We start from the raw sequence: 22,202 nt of genomic DNA on the forward strand, positions 1-22,202 counted from the left end.
TGTTCTTATTGAGTATAAACATTGGTTTAGGAATTAAACAACGACTAAACAAAAGAAATTACGTGAACCACCGCATTATTATTTTTTGTTTTTTCAAGTCAACAAAAAGTTTTTTCTGCTTCTTCTTTTTCTCTTTTTTTCTTCTTCTTCATAAACGATAACATGTAATGAAGAAAAAGTTCAAGAAATATTGTAATATCCCAAAATTTATGTAGTTAGATGCGTATTAGAAGCTTTAATTTATGATAATTTGAATGAGCATTAATGAGAGATCAATACGTTCCGAAATTCGTATTTGGTAATCGTTGGGAGTTATAGTAAATTAGTTTCTAAATTATTTAGCATTAGTACGGAGACCAAGACCTTCGAATTGTTATCAAAGTGTAGAATATGTTGTTCGGGAAAAATTACCCAATCAGTATTAAACCCATTGTACAGATGTCAATTCAATTCTAAATTTTTCAATTTTGCCAAATTGAGTTATAAACCTTCGTGGGAAATTTGTAATCCTTTTGGCCAATTTTCGCCATGAATTGCTAACGTAGTGATTCAGTCATTGCCGGCCTCCTTACGTGGCACACCACCACGTTAGCAATTTCTGGCAAAATTGGTTGAAAAGATTACATTGAAATTTCATGTTAATGTTAAGAATTCAATTTGGCAAAATTAAAAAGTTTAGGACTGAATTGACATCCGCTCAATAAATTGAGGGCTAATTAGATACATCGGACAGACTTCTAATTTTGATCTATAAGGACTCCTTATGAAAGTCAGGTTCGGCCACCTGCACCTCTAAATGTTTAATTTTCATTATTGGCCCAAAATTTTTAGTGAAAGAAATATATAGGTGTGATAACTTTCAGATTTTTCCATATTGTCTTCGCACATAGATCGAAATCTGTACACCCCAAAAGTTCTACATACGTTTCTATACGAATTTATTATAGTTATCTCGTCAGATTCCATATATGTAAGATCCTTTAAACCTAGCATGCAGTGCTCTTTCTTGCCTAAAGAAAATATCATGTATCATAATCTTATTATTATATATATATATATATATATATATACATTCCTCGTTTTATGGGTCCGTCTCTTGACACATTCTTTTTTCTTCTCTTCTAAGTTATTTCACAAAAACTTGCTGGCCCCACACAATACGAATCTACTTAAGTTATTAAAAAGTATACTTGATAGCATAGCCTAAGAAACCATTTTCATCTTGGCCAAAACCTGAAATGCACATATTGATTGAGATAGGCAACGAGCACGTAGCATGGGATTTGGTAAGATAAGTCTCTACTTATTTTGATGATATGCAATTATATTGTCTATGACAAATTGCGATTTCACCCGAAGAGTTAGAGATTATGAATGAGATACCCAATGGCGATTTATTTACACAAGTCCTTCCGTTAGCCGATGTCCTATATGTACTCGTAGAGATGGAACTGTTACATAATCTCTGTTGGTCACCGAGCATATACGTGCATCTCTATTCTTTACACATATACGATGGCTTGAATTGTTATATGGGATAGTTATATTTAGTAAATTGATCATACGTGGGTTTAAAATGGTAAAGACCAACATAATATAGGTGTTAAATGGATTTACAACTTACTTAGGGTGCGCATGACAACCATTCTGTGCCCGGGAACTATTTCTGAATAGAAATGATTTTTTTTGATTATGTGCCCGGAAACAATTTATGTGCACTTACTTACCAAAAAAAAAAAAATTTCTGTGCATTTGAAAGCGTTTGGTAAACTGTCCAAAATTTCTATTCCTGGAATAGAAAAGAACAGAAATGCGTTTGGTAACTACACACAAATTTCTTTTTATTAATAATATTTTGAATTGTTTAATTTTTTTTTCTGTCTACCCAGGCCATGGCCGGTCGCGGGCGACCGGCCACAGCCCAGGGCCGGCGAGGGCGTCATGGCCCTCGCCGGCTGCCGGCGGAGGCGAGGGTCCCCCCTGCCAGCGAGGGCGAGGGCTGGACCCTCGCCGCTTGGGCGAGGCGGCTCGCCGTCGGTCATGGCGAGGTCGGCCTCGCTCGAGATCGAGCGAGGCCGTAGCGACCCACGGCGAGGCCAAGCCTCGTCGTGGGTTGCGACGGCGAGGTCGGCCTCGCCCAGATCTGGCGAGGCCGACCTTGACATGACCGACGGCGAGCCGCCTCGCCCAGGCGGCGAGGGTCCAGCCCTCGCCCTCGCCGGCAGGGGGGACCCTCGCCTCCACCGGCGGCCGGCGAGGGCCGTGATGCCCTCGCCGGCCCTGGGCTACTGGCCACAACCCAAGAAGAGCAACACAAAAAGAAGAAAAGAAAAAAAAGAAAAAGAAGAAAAAAAACTGATTCTCAAAATTATGCCGAGAAACAAGAAGCAAATTTTTTTTACTTCTTGTTTCTCTTCCAAAACTGTGTCTCGGCACAAATATTTGCAAAAATGTGCCCGGGAACAAAAAGTTTACCAAACGCATTTCTGTTCCCAAACTATTTCTGGGAACAAAAGAACAGAAATTTTCACTGTTTGGCACGTTACCAAACGGGCCCTTAGAGTATCGCTCTCTCTCATAATGATTGATATCATTTTAACGATCTCTATACAATATAACTACGGGCAATATATGCAAATATAACATCTAAATATGCATGTAACACATTATTGACTTTGTAAAACACACGATTCTTTCATTTATCTATTTATTTCACGGAAAATGAATTGTTTAAACACCATCATGTCAGTGGCTTCCGGCGAAAATTGACCAGAAGGACTTCGGGCAAAGGTGTAGAACTAAATTGACAGAATCGGAAAGCTTATAACTAAATTAGCGTCCTAGATTTAGAATTAATTAGGTAATTTTTCCATTTATAGAGGAAGTGGTTCATCCCCTCTTCTAATGACTCATAATTTATTTTTCGGATAAGTGCATTAGAAGTCCTAAAACTTATCACGAAAGTGCAATTGAGTTCTAAAACTTTCAAAAAGTGCAATCAAGTCCTAAAACTTTCAAAAAGTGCAATTGAGTCGAGTCCTAAAACTTGTTGCGAAAGTGCAATTGAGTCCTAAAACTTTTAAAAGTGCAATCAAAAGAAGAACTTAATCGGACTAACTTGACAAGTTTTAGGACTTGATTGTACTTTTTGAAAGTTTTAGAACTCAATTGCACTTTGTGACAAGTTTTAGGACTTAATTGTACTTTTTGAAAGTTTTAAAACTCAATTGCACTTTCATGATAAGTTTTAGGACTTTCAATGGGCTTATCCCTTTATTTTTCCTTATTCCAAAATTCTTAAAGAGTTTTCTCCCCTTGTTTTTCCCAATCAATTGATGTTTTTAAGCTTCAGATAAGTTCAACTTAGTTTTGAGAACACAAACACCATTGGAGATGCATAAACATATGATTAATATATGTTATCTTGTCTGATAATGCATAAATAGCTTGTGAGCAGCTTTGCTGATTCTGATTTCGACTTTTGCATTTTCTTCTTTTGCCGAAACTAATCTCGTTTCTACTCATCGTGTGCATTTACATGCTGGAATCAAAATAGGGATCAGGATGTTACAAGCAAATTGCAATCGTTTTCTTGAGTAACACGATCCATGTTGGATAAACAAGAACAGCTGAAAAGCAACAGTATGACCATCAATAGACATATGAACATCTATATTCTGAGAACTCTCTCTCGAGTAACACGATGTATCCCCTCAATTTCAAAGCATCATTTGCATAACAACTCATTCTCTAATTACAAGTTGGCCTCGGATTAAGATAGGAAAAGAGTTCCGGAATCCCAGTTAAAGAGCCTAAGGTGCCGCGGGAAAGATGGAGAAACCAAATTTTCACTGTACTACGATGAATATGTACAATGAGAGAGGAAAACCTCAGAGTCGAAGAAGTAGCGGCTTGCCGGAGACTGCTACACGGTCCGCCATTCGCACTGCTACCGTGGAATACGACCGACCAATCTACTGTGCAGGTGAATGCAGCTCTTTGTCTGACCAGTTGAGCGACTCAGCCAGCATTTTCCCATGCAGGAGGAACCCGCGTGGAGCTCAGAGCAGGCATCGCGCGGACATTGATGTCGAGCGGTAGCAAGCGGTATTGGATGTCGAGCTCTCTGAATATTTTGACCATCTCCTCGATCAAGAGGGATCGCCTCGCGAACTTCTCTCCCATGTCCTGGTGGTTTATCCTGTGGCACAGCCACACGGCGATCCTCACCCTGTTCAGCTCTTCTATATCTTTCATTATGATCATAGGCGAGGAATACCAGTGCTCTTTCTTGCTGTCGACGTAACTGCAATCAGTAGAACAACAAAGAAGCATTCCGGATTAATTCTTGTTTTATCGATTCGTCGATGCAGATAGAACAGAAACAGACTGGCAATATTCAATGGAGCGAGCCCGAAAGTATCACATGGTTATCTACCTAGTTCTAAAACCCAAACACCCGCGATTAATCCTAGTTCTTATCACAGATTGACTAAAGAGACATTACAGTTCTCTACTTTTCGGGATTGTCATCTACGGCAGCAATCATTCCTTGGAAAAGATGCTTCAACAGACACAGAAAACTGAACGAAGTTTGAGAAACTCTAGATGTTTTCACTTGCCTGGTTATCTTGTGCTTCATGGCAGCAATCTTCTCTGCAGGAGTAGATATGTGCACACAGAATTCGATCGCGTCTCCCATGTCAGGGCTCCTATAATAGTTGCCGATGGCCTTCGTTGAAAGAGTGCTGTTTGGGTATGTAATCTTTTGATTGTCATACCTCAGAAACACGGTCGTCAAGATGTTCATCTCTTCTACAACCATCTAAAACGATTACAGCATATAAATGAGGCGATGAATAACAGAAGAGACCATGAAGTAGGTACAAGCGAAAGCAGATACAGCAGTGAATAAAACATGCGATATCGGTATCTACCTGGACTCCATCGATCTCACACCTATCGCCCACATCATATGGATGCATCACGAACAAGAAGATGATCGCCTCGAATATGGTCTTGCAGGTGTTCCCGAAAATAAATGCGACGAGGACGAGCTGCGAACTGAGAAAGAGCAGGAACTTGCTTGTTGCTATCCCCAGAATGAGAAGCCAGATGATCAATATGACAATGCCTACTATGACGTTGACCATCCGATGCAGCTTGTTGACCGCAGTCTTCGTGTCGTTTAAGGTCAAGGCGAGCGCTCTCCTCTCTCTGAAAGCATTGACCTAAAACAATTTGGTCAGTTCGATTAGCATTGACGACGAAAAAGTTATAACAGGCATGTCTAAGGACCTGATTTTACAGAATTCCACTTACCAGCCAGCTCTTCAGGCACGACTTGCTGATTCTCTTGCCTTCATCGACTCCTTCGAAGAGATTCATCGTCTTCGAGGCTTCGTCTTCCGTCATGAAGCGCATCAGATCTTCCAAGTAGATAAACCTAGCAGCAAGAAAATCATAACATTGAGGTGAATCGGAAAGAGATCTAATCGGGGAAGCAATTGCCTCATCCAAGGATTATGTCAAAAACTCAAAACATTGAGGTGAAGAACTATGGTCTTACTTTGAACCATGCTTAGCCACATTTCGAAAGATCTTCCTAGCTGCAGCTTTGGCTTCGATTTCACTCCTGATCATCGTTGCCGACTCATCCTCATGAGTAGTATCCTGTATCTGCTCGTCCAATGTCGAGTGAAATCCGTGCCGCACGATTTTAATCAATCTTTTCATATTCCAGGCAGACACATTCTTGGGATTCAGCTTGTGCAAGTGATCTATTGTGATCCCTCCCTCGCCCTTTCCTGGCAGCCCTCGAGAGAGCTTCATGTTCTTCACTTGCGGACTTCTCTGAAGCCCTCCGCTCCCAACTGCCATCCCACTTTTAGTCGGAAAAGCTGCCGCCCTTAGATCCAGCGGCACAGTCATGCCTGCTTTCTGGAAAGTCTGGAGCTCGGCCACAATGCTCTCCTCCTCTTCCTCCGTCCTCCGAATTTCAATCACAGGCGGACCCGACAACGTCTCGATCACGTATTGATTGAACAGAGACTCCTGGATCCGGTCAAAGTAGGTGCTCACGTGGAACGACGACGCCAGCACCTTGATGATCAGCGTCTTAACCAACCACAGCAGAGTCCCCACTAGGAAGCACACCAGCACCTTGGTGACATACCTCAAGCTGTCGCTGTTCGTCTCCCTCTCGACCTTCTTGTCAAACAGAGCATGCCAAGCAATCAAGACCAGCCCCAACCACAGGCAGTTCTGCACTGCCTTTCGAACGCCGTAGACGAAATACAGAACCCGTTTTCGCAGCAGAAAGTTCCTCTCGATGAAGAACACGACTAATCGAATCATCCACCCAGAGACCAACCTCCCACAAATCAAGACCAAGACCGTGACCTCCCACTTCCACAGTTTGAGATTCCACAATTCTCTACGCTTCGATGCAGGAATTGCAAGAGTACAAACTAAAGCACCAGTGATCAAGACCAAACTCACCCATTGTAACAGAGTAATGGCGCCGAACTGGGCCTTCTTGAACTTCTCTGGAAGGTCGTCTTCCAAGAAGAAGTCGTCCTCCTCCTCATCCCCTGCCCTCCCCAGCATTCCAGACCGCACTTGGCCCGATCTCCGAATCCGGCCCGATCTCCTGTTGGGCTCCTCCGGCGGGTCCATCAGCCGCGACCGGGTTTTCGTGCGGAGCAAGCTTGATTTCCCCTGGAAAGACCCGCTCGACGCGTATTTCACAACCTCCTCTTCCCTGTTACCGCCAGAGTTGCCATCTCCGCCGTGGCTCGGCAAGCCATTGTGCCGCCTCTGCAGCGTACCTGGCCCAGCCCCTGTCGAGATGGGCGGCTGAAAGGACACTCTCGAGCCGTCCTGGCTCTGCCTTGTTGGCCGTGGCGAGTCGGCGACCGGAGGCAAGTCCCTCCGGCTGCCATCCCCGCCGCCGCGCAGCTCCTCCATCTCCAGGTCCATGTCCAGCGACACGTCGCCGGAGGCCCGCTGCTCGTGGAGGAACCGCCCGATCAACCGCGACGGCGGGTCCTCCGCGGGAGCACCCTCCTCGCTCCCCTTCTTCCGGAACTCAATGCCGGGTTCCCTCGGCATTCCCGAACCGTCGCTCTTCCAATCGCCCGGCAAGCCGGGACCGCCGAGGCCGAGCTCGAGGTCGGCGGGGTCGACGGCGGCCGCTCGCTCGCCGAGGATGGGCAGGCGATCTTCGCGGGAAGAAGAGAAGCCTCGGGGGTGCTTGTGGGAGCCGCAGGACTTAAAGGACTTGCGCAGCGACTCCATGGCCAGCGAGGCAAGTGCTGGTAGGTCCCGGCCGATCAGTTAAAAGAAACCCAACTAGAAAGAGGCGAGAAAACAGAGAGAGGCCCACGAAAGCAGAAACAGGGCAAATTGGAAGACGTTGGTGCCTGGAGATCTGGGGAAAGATCGGTAGAATATGGGGTTGTGTGGGGGACGCGTGGAACAGTGTAGGTGGAACATCGAAGAAGGAGACGACTATATATATATATATATAAGAAGAGAGAGAGAGAGAGAGAGAGAGAGAGAGAGGCGGCGCCGGAACAGAGGTTATTGTGGCGAGAGGGCGGAGGGAGGGAGGGAGGAGACGATCCGGAATAGGAAACGAAGGTTGAAGAAGAAGACAGCAGCAGCAGCAGCAACGGGATTGTGTTGAAATTCGCTTTCCTTTATTATGCATGGCGGGGTTTCGTAAATGCCCCCTCTTCTTGGATGTTATTACGGGACTGCCCCTCTGCTGACGTCTGCTGTTGATGATGATCGGGAGCGACCTCCGTAGAAACTGCGCAAAAGTGTTTGAGATCGAAACGGCGTTTTGAAAAAGACAAGAGCAAAAAAACACGTTTTGAATCGGAGAAATACCAAAAAAAAAAGCCCTAAATTTATCGCAATTGTGTCAATTTAATCCGTAAACTTTATTTTATCAATTAAGTCTTAAAATCTTTTGTGTTTATGTCAATTCAGTCAATTCATGCCAATTTTAGCTAGAAATTACTGATATGGATGCCGGGCATCCTAGTGGCGCGGTCGACACTGACGTAGATAATTTTTAATAATATTTTAATATTTTTTTCGAATTTTTTATTATTTTTTTCTTTTCTTTCTTTTTTTCTTCCTCCTTCTTCCTCTAGGCGGCGAGGTTCTTGCCAAGGGTGGGTGAGGCTCGCCCTCGCCAATGGATAGCGAGGTCTCTAGTTGGTTGCGGAGGTCCGGTGACCAGCCAAAGGAAGAAGGAAGAAGGAAGACAAAAAAGAAAGAGAAAGAAAAGAAAATAAAGAAAAAGAAAAAATTCGAAAAAATATTATTAAAAATTCTAAATGTCAGTGCCGGCCACACCACGAAGAACGGTCGGCGCCCATATTAGCAATTTCCAGCTAAAATGGGCCAGATGGATTGGATTGGCATAAATACAAACGATTTATGACTCAATTGATAAAAAAAAAAGGTTTATCACCGAATTAGCACAATTGCAATAAATTTATTACTTTTTTGGTAAATTTCCCTGTTTTGAATCTACGCCGATCATGAACTCGTACCGACGCCCCTCCGGTGACATTCCGGCCATTGCAAACCCGTCCCGCCTCCGTCCTGCCTATATAGTTAAGTCGATATCGAAGAAGAGAAAGAAAGACAGACGGAAAGGAAAGAAATATAGGAAAGTAGGAGAAAGATGTGAGATTTCCACAGCTGCTGGGGGCTATATAATTTCCTTTCAAGAAGTATGGATATATGCACAAAATAATTGCCTTTTATTTGGTTACGCTGTATCGATAAAAAAAAAAATATTATGTGTATCAAATATTCTAACACGGCTTATCCACGCGATATACCGCTCAAAATATCATAAAAAAGCAAAAGTAAAAACGGACTGTTCAATTATAAGTCCCAGGAGCAATGCTGGCTACTAGATGAATAAAAATCATATATTTCGTGAGAAAGGACCCGCAGCGTCGCTGAAACTATCACTTTACATCGTGAATCTCTTATATAATATTATCGTCCGGCAAAAAGCCACCAAGAAAACACAAATTGTGCCCCCACTGTGACACACATTTACAACAAAATTGCGTGAACTTTTGCCATTCGCCAGGGTTCCGTCAATTAGCACATTCAAAAATCTGCCTACATAGACGATGAAAGGCAATCGGTGTTGACACGGCGCTCGCTCACACGGCTTAAATGAAATAAAAACGACGTCGTTTTGGCTATAAAGCCGTTTGATGAAATTTCCATGGAGGGTAATACAGGTATAAGTTTTGGGGTTTTTCGACGTCACAAGAAAAAGTTCAAGATAAATGCATCACAGTGAACCTAATTTGTGATTTTTTATGTTATTGTGCCACCGTGAGCATAATTCAAAGTTTTTTTTTCTTTGTTGGTTTTCTCCCTTGTTTTTTTTCCATATTTTGCCTGCCCTTCCAATATTGGTAATCGTGTCACATATATATATATATTTTTTTTTATGTGACTCTTGATAGCCCGGTCGAGACGTTGGCGTTTCGCGGCGTAGATGGTAGGGTCAACCAAACCCTAGTCGGACACGTGTGTCCTTCGACCATCGCTCCATCGCTTTCCACACATAATTAGATTTATCTACTTGACCTTGACGTCTCTCGCTCTCCTTTCCCCCCTATGTGTGAGCTCTCCATTGTTCTCCTCTCTTCCTTCTCGAATTGCTCTTCTCCCATCGATGGTTGTGAGCATCGAACATGGTTAGGTCCACATGTAGTTGAGCTATGTAGGATTACCAAAAGAATAGCCACATTATGTGCATGTAAACCTCGGGAAGAAGATGACCCGGAAAAAAAAAAAGAACCCTCGGAAAGAAAAGATTGTTGATTTGGGCTTCGTTTGCTCTGTTTAGATCTCTTAGGATAATGAGTCAACAAAAAATATTTTCCTAGCTAACAGAAAATTTATGCTTAAATTTAGGAGAATGATTTTTAAAAAATCGGAATTCATTTTTCAAAATATGACTATATATCGACGTTTGAACAAAAAACTTTGCGCTTGGATACGGGAATCCCAATACTCTTTCCTAGGCCCTTGGCAGTAGACCCGAGTCTAGAGGCTCGGGTCAAGTCCGACGAGTTCCATCAAGGCCAAGCATGAGTCCAAAAAGGTTGGGACCCGAAAAATGCTCAAGCCAGAGTCTATCGAGGTTAGGCTAAGGACACGAGCTCCCATGGTCGGGTCCCGATGCCCTTAGCCAAGGTTCATAGAGGCTAGGCCTAGGACCCAATATAGTACCCTTGCTCAGCTCCCTAGCGCCCGAGTCCATCGAGGCCCAGCTCAGGACCTAAATGCTCGTGCTTGGGTCCTTGGCGCCCGGGCTCAAAACCTTGTGCCTGTGGCTGAATCTTCCACACCCGAGCCTCGGTCCATGGAGGCCTACCCAAAACTCGGCAGCTATGTTCGAGACCCTGATGTCTGTGCCTGGGTCCATTGAGGCCAAATCTCGGACCTTAGCAATCAGCCTCGAAAGGCACCAGGGTCCTCAGCATGGGAACTAAGGTCCTGAGCCCATCCTCGATGGACCCAAGCACAAGCATCGGGTCCCAGGCTTGACCTCAAGGGACTTGGGCTCGAGCGCTTGGGATCAGTACACGGACATTGGGGTTTTAAGCCTAGTCTCTGTGGACTTGGGCTCGGGCACTGGGATCCTAGGCCTCGGCCTCGATCAACCCGGGCTCAAGCACGAGGAAATTGGGCACGGACATTAGGGTCTTGAGCTTGGATGTCAAATACCCGAGCACGGGTACCAGGGTAATGAGCCTAGCAATAGACCTAGGCCCAGACTCAGTAGACCCAGGCCGGGGCACTGGAGACCTTGGCCTGATCTTCGTGGACCCAGGCATGGGCATTGGGGTCTTGGACCCAACCTCGATGGATCAAGGCTCAAAGTGTCGGGAAACCGAGTAGAGGGCGGGCGGGCGGGCAGGCAAGCATGCAGACGAGGACAAAAAGAGAATGTCTATGAGTTGTTTCCCATTTATCATAATTGGTGGCTCTGGACTTAGATTGCTCAACGATCGATGTGGGCGTTTCGTGAGGTGTACGCTAGGGTCAACCAAATCCTAGGTGGACACGTGTCTCGTTTTGCCCTCACTCCATCACTTTCAGAGACTATCTCGTTTGACGTCTTTCACTCACCTTTCTCCTACGTGTGACCTCCATCGTCTCTCCTCCTGCTCCGCTTCTTAAGCTCTCTCCCATACAAAATTGGGAGCATCGAACATGGTTAGGTCCCGTGCAGTCGGAGCTATGAAAGGCTAGCCAAAAGAGTAGGCACGTATGCGTATGTCGAAAAAACTTTGGAAAGAAATCACTATGGATTTGTGGAATGTCGCTTCAAATTACGATTTCGCCTATTCTTTTATAAATATACATAGGTTAATTCTCACCCGCCTTAAAGCCGAGCCGATACGAGCTTCGAAGGTTGGTGCGGCCGAGGAGTGCTTCGATTTTACCAAGCTTGGTGTGGTCGAGGAGTGCTTCGATTTTGCCTTAAGACGTAGAGAGATGCTACGAGGAATATAAGTTCTTCCCTCGCATTTTTGGCGGGCAGGGATCGCGTACGATGATATTTATAGATTTTCCCGAAAATCTAGATGAATCGAAATGTTTTCTTCACGATGGGTGCCGGATTGTTTGAGCCATAAGTAGATGAGTCGTCCACTATCATTTTCTCTTTATAACTTCATTCACATGTCTCTCCTTTCTAGATGACTGTCCTAAAGACAAGAAGTTCATTTTTTATTCGTTTCGCTTCTCAAATCTACCAGCCAAAGAAAGAAGAGTCGAGAGCTTTCTCCAGATATCACGGTGGGCCGAAAGCGATTGAGCACGCATCCAGGGGAATTCGCGACGGAAAGATTTCATGGTGCTTTACATAAGGGGCGGTCGACATGACTATAACCTAAGAATACATGTCGCCGATGGAACGGCATTCAAAGGGGAACTGCAAGTCGTATGGGAAAAGAAAATGTCTTGGTAAGTGATATTAACTACATCACTAATCAATAATATATGCAAGGAGAAGCAACGATACACTGTGTGTTCCTCTCAGCTACCGGGACTGTACAAATCTTACATGCAGAAAAAAAATAAAGGCCTACTTGACTTGCGCTAAGCATCATGATACTTGCTCCTGCGCTTCAATGATATCCTCTCCGGAGGACCGACAGGAATTTACTCGGCTTCTCCTTGCACCGATCATCCCCCTCTTCCGCAACCTGTTTCACATAACGTCTCAAAGATCAAGCTGAGGTGAATTCGAACTGGCACTCGGGCAGCTCAGTTCAGTAAAGAAAGCAAATCAAAACCAAAAGTAAAAAAAATTGGCAAATCTACAATATGCGACGCTGGAAAACACTGTAAAGAACCCAGTTTGCTATTGATGCCGAAAGTAATCGGCAGTTAGAGAGACAAGACTAATAACAGGGCGTTCTTGAAGCCCCATTATTTTCCATAAGGGCAAAGAAATATTATCAGGGGGAATAACGAGCGGAAGCACAAAGAGAGGGCTAGGAAAGCCGAAAATTGTCAAACTCTTCACTAAACAGAACTTCCTATTTAAAGGGGCTTTTTTAGTCCAATCGCACTATTGGACTCAAAAGGACGGAACCGACCTAGTTACTTCAAATAGTTCAATCTATGAGAAGATTTTCATGGACATGGAATGGGTTCGTGCGAGCAATGATGACTCACCTCCTTGGCAATTTGCTGCAGGATTGTGATTATATCAACAAAGTCGGGTCTCATCTTTGCATCTGCCTGCCAGCACCTCTGCAGTAGCTCACCAAGCTTTGGGTGAGTGTGTTTCGGGATGGTAGGCCGGAGTCCCTGAAACAATGTCAAATTAACACGATCTCATTTATTCTAGAAGATACACAATATCCCAGTTCTACAAACTCATTTAAAAGCAAAGTCAATAGCACCATTTGACTAGTTCCGGATTTGATATGATTCTCAGTGGGTCTTCTTTTGGCTTTCTTTTGGGGTTAGGGAACAAAAAGTCCTCAAGGCAGTCTCAACTGATAGATTTTCTTTTTTGTCAGGGTGATCCATCAGTTTTGCAATGAATTGCAGTTTAGTCCACAAAGGCGAAACTTTAATTCTACCACATTTTTTATATGTTTCGCCATATATCTGTTACTCATTTAGGACTATATATCTGAAGTTGCATTGACGTATGATCTTTCTCTCATAAAAAAGCACCATGGCTTAATGACAACTAGAAAAGAGTAAGAAAACACAATGGGGGACATCTGGAGTTTTCTAACAACAAAAAGATTGACAGGACAGCAAAGTTGCAACTTTCCCAGACGCATGACATTTCTTATCAAGGTTTGAGATAAATATGTATGATGCCCACTAGTGCATTACATTCAGATAATAACAGTAAACAAGAGTAAGACATGAAAATTTCTTGTAGAAGGGCTAAACTTAACGATTCGAGATTTAAGGATCCAAGTCTTTTTTTAACCAAGTTGTTGGATATTCGGCTGAATGGAAGCATAGCCCGTAGGACTATCAATATTAAAACTTTTGTACATACCTTCTGAACCACTCCAACAGCTGCTTGTAACGGAGTCAAGTACTCATATGGAAGCTGAGGAGCAAGAAATTAAACTGCATGACTAAGGAAATAAAGAAGATGAGCATTCAATAAATAATTGTTTCTGTTAGAAATTTACCTTTGCAGTGAGTAACTCCCATAATACAATACCGAAACTGAAAACATCGGCCTTGTGATCATATGGCTTGTGTTCAATGACCTTAAAAGGAAATGGCATTAACTCAAATTGTAAGTATCATTGCTACTGAAAAAACAAACCGACAGTATCATTGACTCAGAAAAATGAGAGTAAAGAGTGAGAGTAATGAGGCAGAGGAACATGGCAAATTTTCATGGTTGGCTACTCCTTGTATGCCTTTTAACTCTATTGAGATTTGATAGAGACTCAGTTCACGGCACTCATATTAGGAACGAGAAAGGAAGATCAAATCACTGCACATTCGAACAAGCAACTCTATATCAAAAGTTCTTAGTAATACAACAATCCGACTAGTAAAAGACTAGAACTACTTTTGTGTGTAACCAATCAGCAAATCCTACAATCATATATTTCTTGTTGTTCATAATTCCATTTCGCTTAGATGAAATCAAGAGATCTCTTGCTGGCAGGTCCATGGGGATTACTGGACAAAAAAACGTTAATGTCTCTCAAATAGTACAAGTCAAGACTTCCAAGAAAACAAGCATCAAATTAAAGTGAAGTTCACCATGTAAACGTAATTATAATGTCATGGTGATGCGGCGCTGCTTCTCTAGATGATTAATGACAAGGTTGTTTATTTGACCAAAAATGGCCAAGGAGTGATTCTGACATATGGAAGAAGCCAAGTAGCTACCAGCCTCAGTAGAATACCTAGATATTGCTTTCATTCATGTAAAAAGATCAATGATAAAGAGAACTTAAGTTATCAGAGTGGAAGTACCTCTGGGGCCATCCATCTATATGTTCCAGTTTCAGCAGTCATAACTCCTGATTGAGCTTTCACTCTGGCAACACCAAAATCCGCAACCTTAAAAACCTGCAAGACAAAGGCAACATAAGTTTCATGATGGCAAAGGTATATTCCTATAGATTGAAGATGATTTTACCAAATAGCAAGTAAATAATATGCAACAGAGCATAAATAAGTGCCGTCAAGCCTCTCTTATCTCTAAACCAAGCATCCTGGCAACCTACAAGGCTTCAACAAAAGCAGAGCAGTATTTCATGTCCTACTTTTTAGTCAGAAGGCAGAAATTTATTTCCTAATTTTCTTTGAAAGACACACTTTCCATATGCTATCCTCACACATTATCTAAAGTAAGTGCAGTAAGTGCTCACTGGAATTTATTTCACACAAGAGGACCATCTCAGGAAATCGGAAGTGTCTCTCAAACTGCTAATGCAAGCCACCGTGCTTATCTTAGGATGAAGCACATTGGAACTCAGAATAATGCAACTGAACATGCTAGCCAAACAAGAAATTGGGATGAAAATTAGAAAACTAATTAAAACAATTGTTGAAAGTATCCACGTGAAATTTACAGAATAAATGGAGAAAGTCTATCATGATGTTTGATGTCATCTACATATAGATCATGTTGTAGATATTCGAGTCAGCAAAACATACATAGATGAAGGTACTCCTCAGAAATTTTAGGGGAAAAAGAAACTCACTTCATTCTCATCCATCAATAGATTGGCAGCCTTCAAATCTCTGTGAATAATGTTATTCTGATGCAAGTAATGCATTCCTTTTGCGACATCAATAGCTACTTTAAGCAACACAGGCAGCTTAAAGACACCTTTCTGCTTATGCAGATAGTCATACACACTTCCACCTGACATGAATTCTGGGAAAAGAACAAACAAGGAGCAAGTCAAAATTTGGAGTACTACAGAGCATTCAATTCTCAATCTAATGAAAGAAAAGAAAATTAATTCAGATTCACGAGACCAAAAACAAAATCTACCACACAAAGTATGTTCATATATCTATTACCAATGCAATGAATTTACCTGTCACAATATACAAGTTTGGAGGCTTGGTACATGCTCCAATAAATTGTACAACATTCTTGTGTCGAACTTTCCTGCATTTTATCAGAGCTTTGTCACAAAGGGAAAAAGGAAATGCCCAAATGCATGACAATGACCTTTTTCTCTTTCTACTTTTGGTTTTCTGTCTTTTTTTTTTTTTTTATTTCTTTTGGAGGGGGGGGGGGGGAGGGTGTGTGATTAATTGGAGAAAACCAAAGGACATAAAAAAATGAACCTATTCACGTCAAATAGTTCAATGTAGATTGGGTTGTTATAGAGGTAGAATTATGTTTTAATTACTGGCTTTGCAAAATGTGAACGGATGTGTGATTAATTCATCACAGAGCTTAAATTCGTGATCTGAATGCAGTTTGGAAAGGCGTTTGCATCGTCATTATTGGGCCACATAAGATTGCAGTATGAGGATTATTTTGAAGAAAAAATCCCAAAAGGAACTTTCAACTGGAAGTGAAAACAAAAAATAATTCGACAAACCTCATAATAAAAACTTCCTGTGCAAACTCGCTTTGCAACTCTTCATTTAGACGCTCAGGCTTGAGGACCTTAATGGCCACATCCTGGCTGCAATACGTGCCTTTGTACCTGCATATGAAACAATTAATAAAAACTCCAGCGAACTTGAAACTGAAAAAGAAAAAACCGATAGAAAAAGGAAAATCCAGCAACATTGGGATATGTATTAAAACTCAAAAGCACAAAAGACTTACAAGTCACCATAAGATCCTGATGCAACCTTTTTCCCAAACCTCAAATTACTTAGATCAATCTCCCAAACATCGATTCCATCATTTGGAATTGACAAGTAATCATACTCCTTCTTTATTCTTGTTTGCTCCACATTGCTCAAATGAGAGGATGCGTGAGATTTTGTCTGAGCATGCTTCTGTCAAAGAACCATCAGCTTAGCAAATAACACAACAAGATGAAAAATTGACAATAATACTATATATAAATTCCTTCCTTGCAAAGGGTGAAATGAAATAACGAAATCAATGCTCCCTTCCAATGGAACAGAGAGTTGCGGGTTTAAAGATTAGAAAGAACTTTGAAACCACCAGAGCTAATATTTACAGTATCCAAACACTGTGTTTTAACGTGGCGCAGATTTTAGAGATCGTTTCTGTGGATAGAGGAGAGATCTAAAAAAAATGTTGAAGAAGATTTTTCTTACTACACCAAGCCATAGTTATTGCCTGGTGCCTAGGTGGACCTATCATGTGCCGATATTGCAAAAACAATGAGTTGTAATTTGAGGCCTAATTTCCGTCCGTTTCGCTTGACCATTGAGTGTTAGAAAAAGGGGGAAAAAAACTACGTCAGATTCAAGTACTTCCCAACCAAGGACACATTCTTATTTCAAAACCAGTGGTCTATTAACTGTGAAGTGGAAGGGCAGAAGTCAAATTGAGAAAACTTATGGACATCAAATTCTTATTCTCAAACTTAAAATAGTGGCCTACTGAGTCGACTTTTCTTTTGACTAATTCAGATTTTGCTAGCCATTATCACTAAGTAATCACCCCGAATTGAACAATGTGCTTCAAGTTAAACATGTATAAATTGATAATCATTTACTTAGGTCGGTGGAATATTAGAGGCTAAGTACCTCACACTTCAAAGCTTCCTTCTTCAAAGCAATTCTGAGCTGCTCTGTTTCCTGAAATTTTTGCAAGCAATGGCTTCAGTGCAACTTCTCCCTATACTAATGCATCCTTGATAATAAGATGAAAAAAGGAAGTAAACCAGAGCCAGGACATGACATCATGCGAAACTTAATTTTAGCTTCTCACAACTTGTTAATTTATTTTTAAGCATTTAAGAGTAAAGAAAGAAAAAAATTCGATGTCAGGGAATAATGTAATACTTTAACAGAACCATGCGATCGGCAAGAATAGTAATACAATGTTTAATGAGTTATCCCAGCAGATTCAGTTAAAGCAAGAAAGAGTACCTCATAAGGCCAGCCATCGACCACAAAGACATCTAAAGAGTAACCGTCTATAGTAGAAAACACGTGTGCTTCTTGGATGTTCAGACCCACATCCGCAAGTATGGAAGTGAGCTGCAAATTCATACGAGAGCTAATCACAGGAGGAAATCGTTGATCTTCTAAGTAATTAGGAAAGAGATGTAGCATGCCCATGCACAACTCCAAATCAAATCTAGGCATTATTGAGTTAAACTTTATTCAGATTTTCATTTATTACCTGGTAATCAAGGATTCAACTACTGAGCACTTAGAAGAGTTAAATGCTAAGAGAAAAGAGTTCCAATTGGATGGCATTGTTTGTTCCCATTGATAATGTATCAACAAATATACCCTACTTTTTGTGATGACCCAATATTTTTCGGTAAGAGAGATATGCGGGAACTTTGAATTTGCAGGGTATCGTTTCATGCTTTGAAGGTTTATCAGGTCTAAAGATAGACTGCATTCATTCAATTGGGTGATGGTATCAGGTGGCTACATCTTAGTGGATGTTTTGTTACGTAAACTGGGAACTCTTCCTATGAATACTTTGGGGCTTCCTTTGGGTGCTAAAGTGAAGGAGAAAGCCCTATAGAAACAGATAATTGAAAGTTCTCATGAAGACTTGTGGTTTCGGAACAGCTTTACCCTTCAGAGGGTTGAAGACTTGCGCTCATTAAAAGTACAATATACCTCCCTATTTCTTACACGTCTCTTTATTCTAAGCCTAGTTTAGATGCAAGAAGATTAGAAAGCATCCAAAAGAGGTTCCTTTGGGGCCACCCATAAATTATTTTAAATATGATTAACTGAAAGTTGGTGGTCTAGACAGTTAGGGGTGAGATCCCCTCAACCCTAAAACAAAGCTCTTCTAGCTAAATGGGAAAGACGCTCTTTATCAGAAAAATGATGTTTTTGAGTCTTTATAGCAACGTAATTCAATACTTGTCACAACTGATGGATAATCAGTGTGCAAAGAGGGAGCATCGAGATGAGCCCTAGGAAGTGGATCTATAGAAATTGGGACGACCTTTTAGCATTGAACACAATCTCCTGAAGAAACAAATGCTGCAGAGTTCAATATTGAATGGTTTCATTTCACGGCAATTTTGGTTAGCAAGATAAAGGATGCTCTAGCGAAGGAGGACAATGGAACAGCAAATGGAAGGTTGGTATGGCACATTGAGTTCTACAGCAAAACTCAAGATTGGGAGGTCTAGCTTTTTCGTAATTGTTTGGCATGCTTTATGCCTTTCAGGGTTTTAAATGGGAAAGAGGAGGTGCTATGGCAGCACCGTAGGGTGGGATCTTCAATTTTATATCAGCCTATAAAAGCTATTTTGTGCAGACAATGGAAGTTGGGAAGGAGCCTTTCTTTTCTGAGAAAAATTTGCTAGAAGACTAAAGCCCATGCGAGAGTAAGTTATCTAATGTGTGTGTGCGCTTGGGAGAGAACTCCAACTACAAAAAAATTGAAGAGAAGAGGTTGTGTACATTTGTAAGCAGGATGCAAAGACACTGATTCTTTTCTGAGTTTCTTCAATATTTCTTGCTTCTAGGTTGTGAATCGTAGGCAACCCCTTGGTGCTCATTATACTCGCTAAAAAAAATCCTAAGAAGTTAACATCTATTGAATTATGCTCAATCAATTCAAGCCAACCAAGCATGTTAACAACATTCAAATCAATGAAATTGCCAATCCTTAAACCCTCATACTCTTTTGCCGTGGATGCATGATCCTCTTGCAATGGGGCTAAAGTTTCAGAGAGAAGTATGGAGTACCTGACTGAGAAGCTTCGGTTTATCTTCAGTCGAAAAAGTTATTTCGTGCATGGTTCTACATGAAATATACACAATATAAGTAAGGCTAAAATAAACCAGAATCTACCGTTTCGCAAGGTTTATCACATTGATGAGAAAAACCAAAACCACCTCCCTCCCAACCACCACTTCTCAAGGAGTAGGAAAGACACTTTGGGTTAAGTGAAACTAAAAAATTTAAAGTTATAGTTGAGAAGAGCATGCCCTCAGATGATCCAAATCACATGAATTGCATAAACCCACAAATCTTAGAAAAAAGTAAATCAATACAAGCAGAATTGTAATTAACTGCAGGTAAGTAAAGGCTTAACAAGGATTCCTCATGGCATTGCACCAGAAAAGAGCAAGATTCTAATGAGAAATCTCTGTTAACGAGAAATCATAATCAAATTATCACATTTATTAAACTAAAAGTCAATCCTTGATTGTGAATTTGTGATAATGGTAACTACACCTAGTCTTTAAGCAATACTAAATAGCATTTAGAAGGCATTCTTCAGCAATTAGAACTTGTGAACTTGAGTCTAAATACAGTACCGAGAAAATTGTCCATTGGCATGAACAGAGTCGTCTCCATCCTTTTGAAGAGATTCACTACCTTCTAAAGCAAGCAATTCGAGATTAGGTGATGATCCAAATGCGGGTGGAGGATGTATGCTGACAATGGAGCAGACAACCAAATGTCATCACCATGAGTTGTCAAAGTGTACGATACAAAACATGAAAGAAATTATAAGTCAGATGAATACCTTAGCCTGCTGGAGTAATATGTCGAACTCACATCCTCGCTTTTAATAGGAGAACCTGAATGAACAGAATCGGTTGTATGCAATTCGTATGTGGGAAGAACCTGGAAGAGAGAAAATTCAACTGAATAGATCTGTGCAGCAGATTTCTTGAGGATAAACAATGTGTATAATCTACTAATCCGATTCAGTAATTTGCAAATGAGGAATACGACAAGTTAGTCGACATATTCGGGCATATATTGATATAAGGACAAACCAATAGATTTAAAAGACTAAATGGTGTATGCACAAGAGCAAAAAGCAGATTGTGAAGTCAGATTTAATACTTGAAACACCCAAAGAGTGCTTCCGGCAAACGAGCAACTTAACCCGAGGAACCCTCACACAAAAGAAATAATGCCTTTCACAAATAAGCAACCTACAAAGCTGCTGCAGAAATTCTCCCCCTAAATCTTGTGTCTGCCACCAGCAAGTTTCTTTCGGAGCTGCTATAAAATCTAATTCTCCAATTACTTATCGAAGAATCTGGAATAAATATAGACAAAAATCGGCATAGTTATTTCTGTTTAAAAAGATAATGTTGACAAGTTGATCCTTGATTATCACCGTCCACAATTCTCTCAGCCAAAAGATTGCACTTGTGAAAGAGGTCAACTTGCCCTCTGTCCCAGTTCCGGAATTATAGAGACAGGCAAGCAGAACTACAAAGATGCTTGAGCTCAGAAGGTGGATCGTTTATAGAATTGTATTTCAATTCTAGCTCGCAGCAGTAAGATTTGAAGCAAAGCGGATGAATAGAGAAAAGAAAGAGGCCGTCATCCTTAGTAAGACCGGAACAATTGCTCGAAGAGTCAGCAGTGATGCATCGAACAGTTCCGCTCAGAAAGAAAGTCAAATTTGCAAACCCAAAAAGAAAAAGAAGAGAGAGAAAAAAATAGAGTCACTTTACTTAACCAGGAAAAGACAAACATGGCATGGCATGACCCTTGAAAGCAAGCAACGGGCAGACGCAAAGTTGACAGGCCAAAGCGGGTCTCGAACGCGGCGCAGAGAAATGGTCCGCGGGTTCAAAAACACCACATGCGTGCACGTTTACGTGCCGCCGCTACCGAGCAATCCGAAAAATAATATTTTGAAGAGAAGGCCTGATCGCTTTCGCGGATCTGTAGGAAACACAATATATATCGAGGGAGGCGAACATCACCTGCACGAGGCGAACATCGATGACGGGCCTATTGGCCGGATCGTGAGCCAGTTCCAGCAGTCGCTTGTGCATCAGCACGTCCTCGGCCCGCTCCACATTCACCTCCGAAGCGTACCTGAAATGCACTGACGGCGTTAGAGGAAGCGATCACGAGCGCGATGTCGTCTAATAACCTTCGGTCAGCGCGAACGAGAAGTTGCATGCGAGCGAAGAACCGCAGAAATTTCATGCTCTGGCCATCGCAATCAGAAGTCGAACAATAATGCGAAGAAATCAGGACGGAGAAAAACACAGAAGCAAATGCCGGAATCGCAAGCGAGCGCGATGCGCAAGTCCGCAATCGCCGGCGACGGCGCCGGGGAAAAAGCGGCCGACGGCGGCGGCGGAAAAGAGAGATTCGAAAATCGGAGATTTCCAATCGGGCGGGACCGGAGGGGCGCGCGAGGGGCTTGGGGCTTTTACCGAGTGGGGAGGCGAGCGAAGTGAGACCAGAGCTCGTCGTCGAAGCCGGGCCTCGCGGCCTCCTCGTGGCACGAGCGGTGGAGCCGGCTCAGGATCTCGGCGTAGACACCGCGCTTCCTCCGCGACGGAGGAGACGACGCGGCGGAGGCGGCGGCGGCGGCGGCGTCGGAGGCCTGGCTCACGCAGCTGGCGCTGTCCTCCATAACCACCATTGAAGCGCAGGAAGCAGGTAGAGAGAGAGAGAGAGAGAGAGAGAGAGAGAGAGAGAGAGAGAGAGAGAGATGAAGGAGGAGATGGTTGTTTTGCGTTGATATGCTTTTTGCTCTAGTGAGATATATATA

General features: G+C 42.4%; 2 protein-coding genes across 3 annotated transcripts; both read right to left on the reverse strand.

The window, feature by feature from the left end:
- Nucleotides 1-3,632: 3,632 nt before the first annotated feature.
- On the reverse strand, nucleotides 3,633-7,515 carry LOC115681585 (mechanosensitive ion channel protein 6-like). The gene is made up of 5 exons (XM_030605566.2): nucleotides 5,570-7,515; nucleotides 5,323-5,446; nucleotides 4,938-5,231; nucleotides 4,623-4,825; nucleotides 3,633-4,306 (listed from the first exon to the last, which is right to left on the reverse strand). The coding sequence occupies exons 1-5, from the start codon at nucleotides 7,297-7,299 to the stop codon at nucleotides 4,021-4,023; spliced, it is 2,637 nt and encodes an 878-aa protein (XP_030461426.1). The 5' UTR covers nucleotides 7,300-7,515; the 3' UTR covers nucleotides 3,633-4,020.
- A 4,380-nt stretch (nucleotides 7,516-11,895) lies between these two features.
- Nucleotides 11,896-22,127, reverse strand: LOC115681588 (serine/threonine-protein kinase STY46-like). 2 transcript variants are annotated; one of them, XM_030605570.2, is made up of 16 exons: nucleotides 21,862-22,127; nucleotides 21,400-21,514; nucleotides 20,196-20,296; nucleotides 19,984-20,103; nucleotides 19,408-19,462; nucleotides 17,608-17,718; nucleotides 17,263-17,313; nucleotides 16,364-16,539; nucleotides 16,131-16,238; nucleotides 15,615-15,688; nucleotides 15,273-15,448; nucleotides 14,539-14,634; nucleotides 13,734-13,814; nucleotides 13,595-13,648; nucleotides 12,745-12,879; nucleotides 11,896-12,269 (listed from the first exon to the last, which is right to left on the reverse strand). In XM_030605570.2, exons 1-16 carry the CDS (start codon nucleotides 22,071-22,073, stop codon nucleotides 12,192-12,194), a joined length of 1,743 nt encoding a protein of 580 aa, XP_030461430.1. In that variant the 5' UTR covers nucleotides 22,074-22,127; the 3' UTR covers nucleotides 11,896-12,191. The 2 variants fall into 2 exon arrangements, with proteins under 2 accessions (XP_030461430.1, XP_030461432.1); XM_030605572.2 differs by lacking the exon at nucleotides 17,263-17,313.
- Between the last annotated feature and the right edge of the window lie 75 nt (nucleotides 22,128-22,202).

The sequence above is a fragment of the Syzygium oleosum genome, unplaced genomic scaffold (assembly GCF_021117445.2).
Source record: "Syzygium oleosum isolate NSW1041296 unplaced genomic scaffold, Sole_v2.1 Sole_v2.02, whole genome shotgun sequence".
In the NCBI taxonomy this organism is placed as follows: domain Eukaryota; kingdom Viridiplantae; phylum Streptophyta; class Magnoliopsida; order Myrtales; family Myrtaceae; genus Syzygium; species Syzygium oleosum.

Coding starts and splice junctions, on each gene's coding strand:
- LOC115681585 (XM_030605566.2), bottom strand. CDS start 7,299: ATGGAGTCGCTGCGCAAGTCCTTTAAGTCCTGCGGCTCCCACAAGCAC. Junction 5,232..5,322: donor CGTGCCTGAAGAGCTGGCTG/GTAAGTGGAATT, acceptor AAATTGTTTTAG/GTCAATGCTTTCAGAGAGAG. Junction 4,826..4,937: donor GTGAGATCGATGGAGTCCAG/GTAGATACCGAT, acceptor TAATCGTTTTAG/ATGGTTGTAGAAGAGATGAA.
- LOC115681588 (XM_030605570.2), bottom strand. CDS start 22,073: ATGGTGGTTATGGAGGACAGCGCCAGCTGCGTGAGCCAGGCCTCCGAC. Junction 16,239..16,363: donor TCAGGATCTTATGGTGACTT/GTAAGTCTTTTG, acceptor TTTCATATGCAG/GTACAAAGGCACGTATTGCA. Junction 13,649..13,733: donor GGGAGTTACTCACTGCAAAG/GTAAATTTCTAA, acceptor CTTGCTCCTCAG/CTTCCATATGAGTACTTGAC.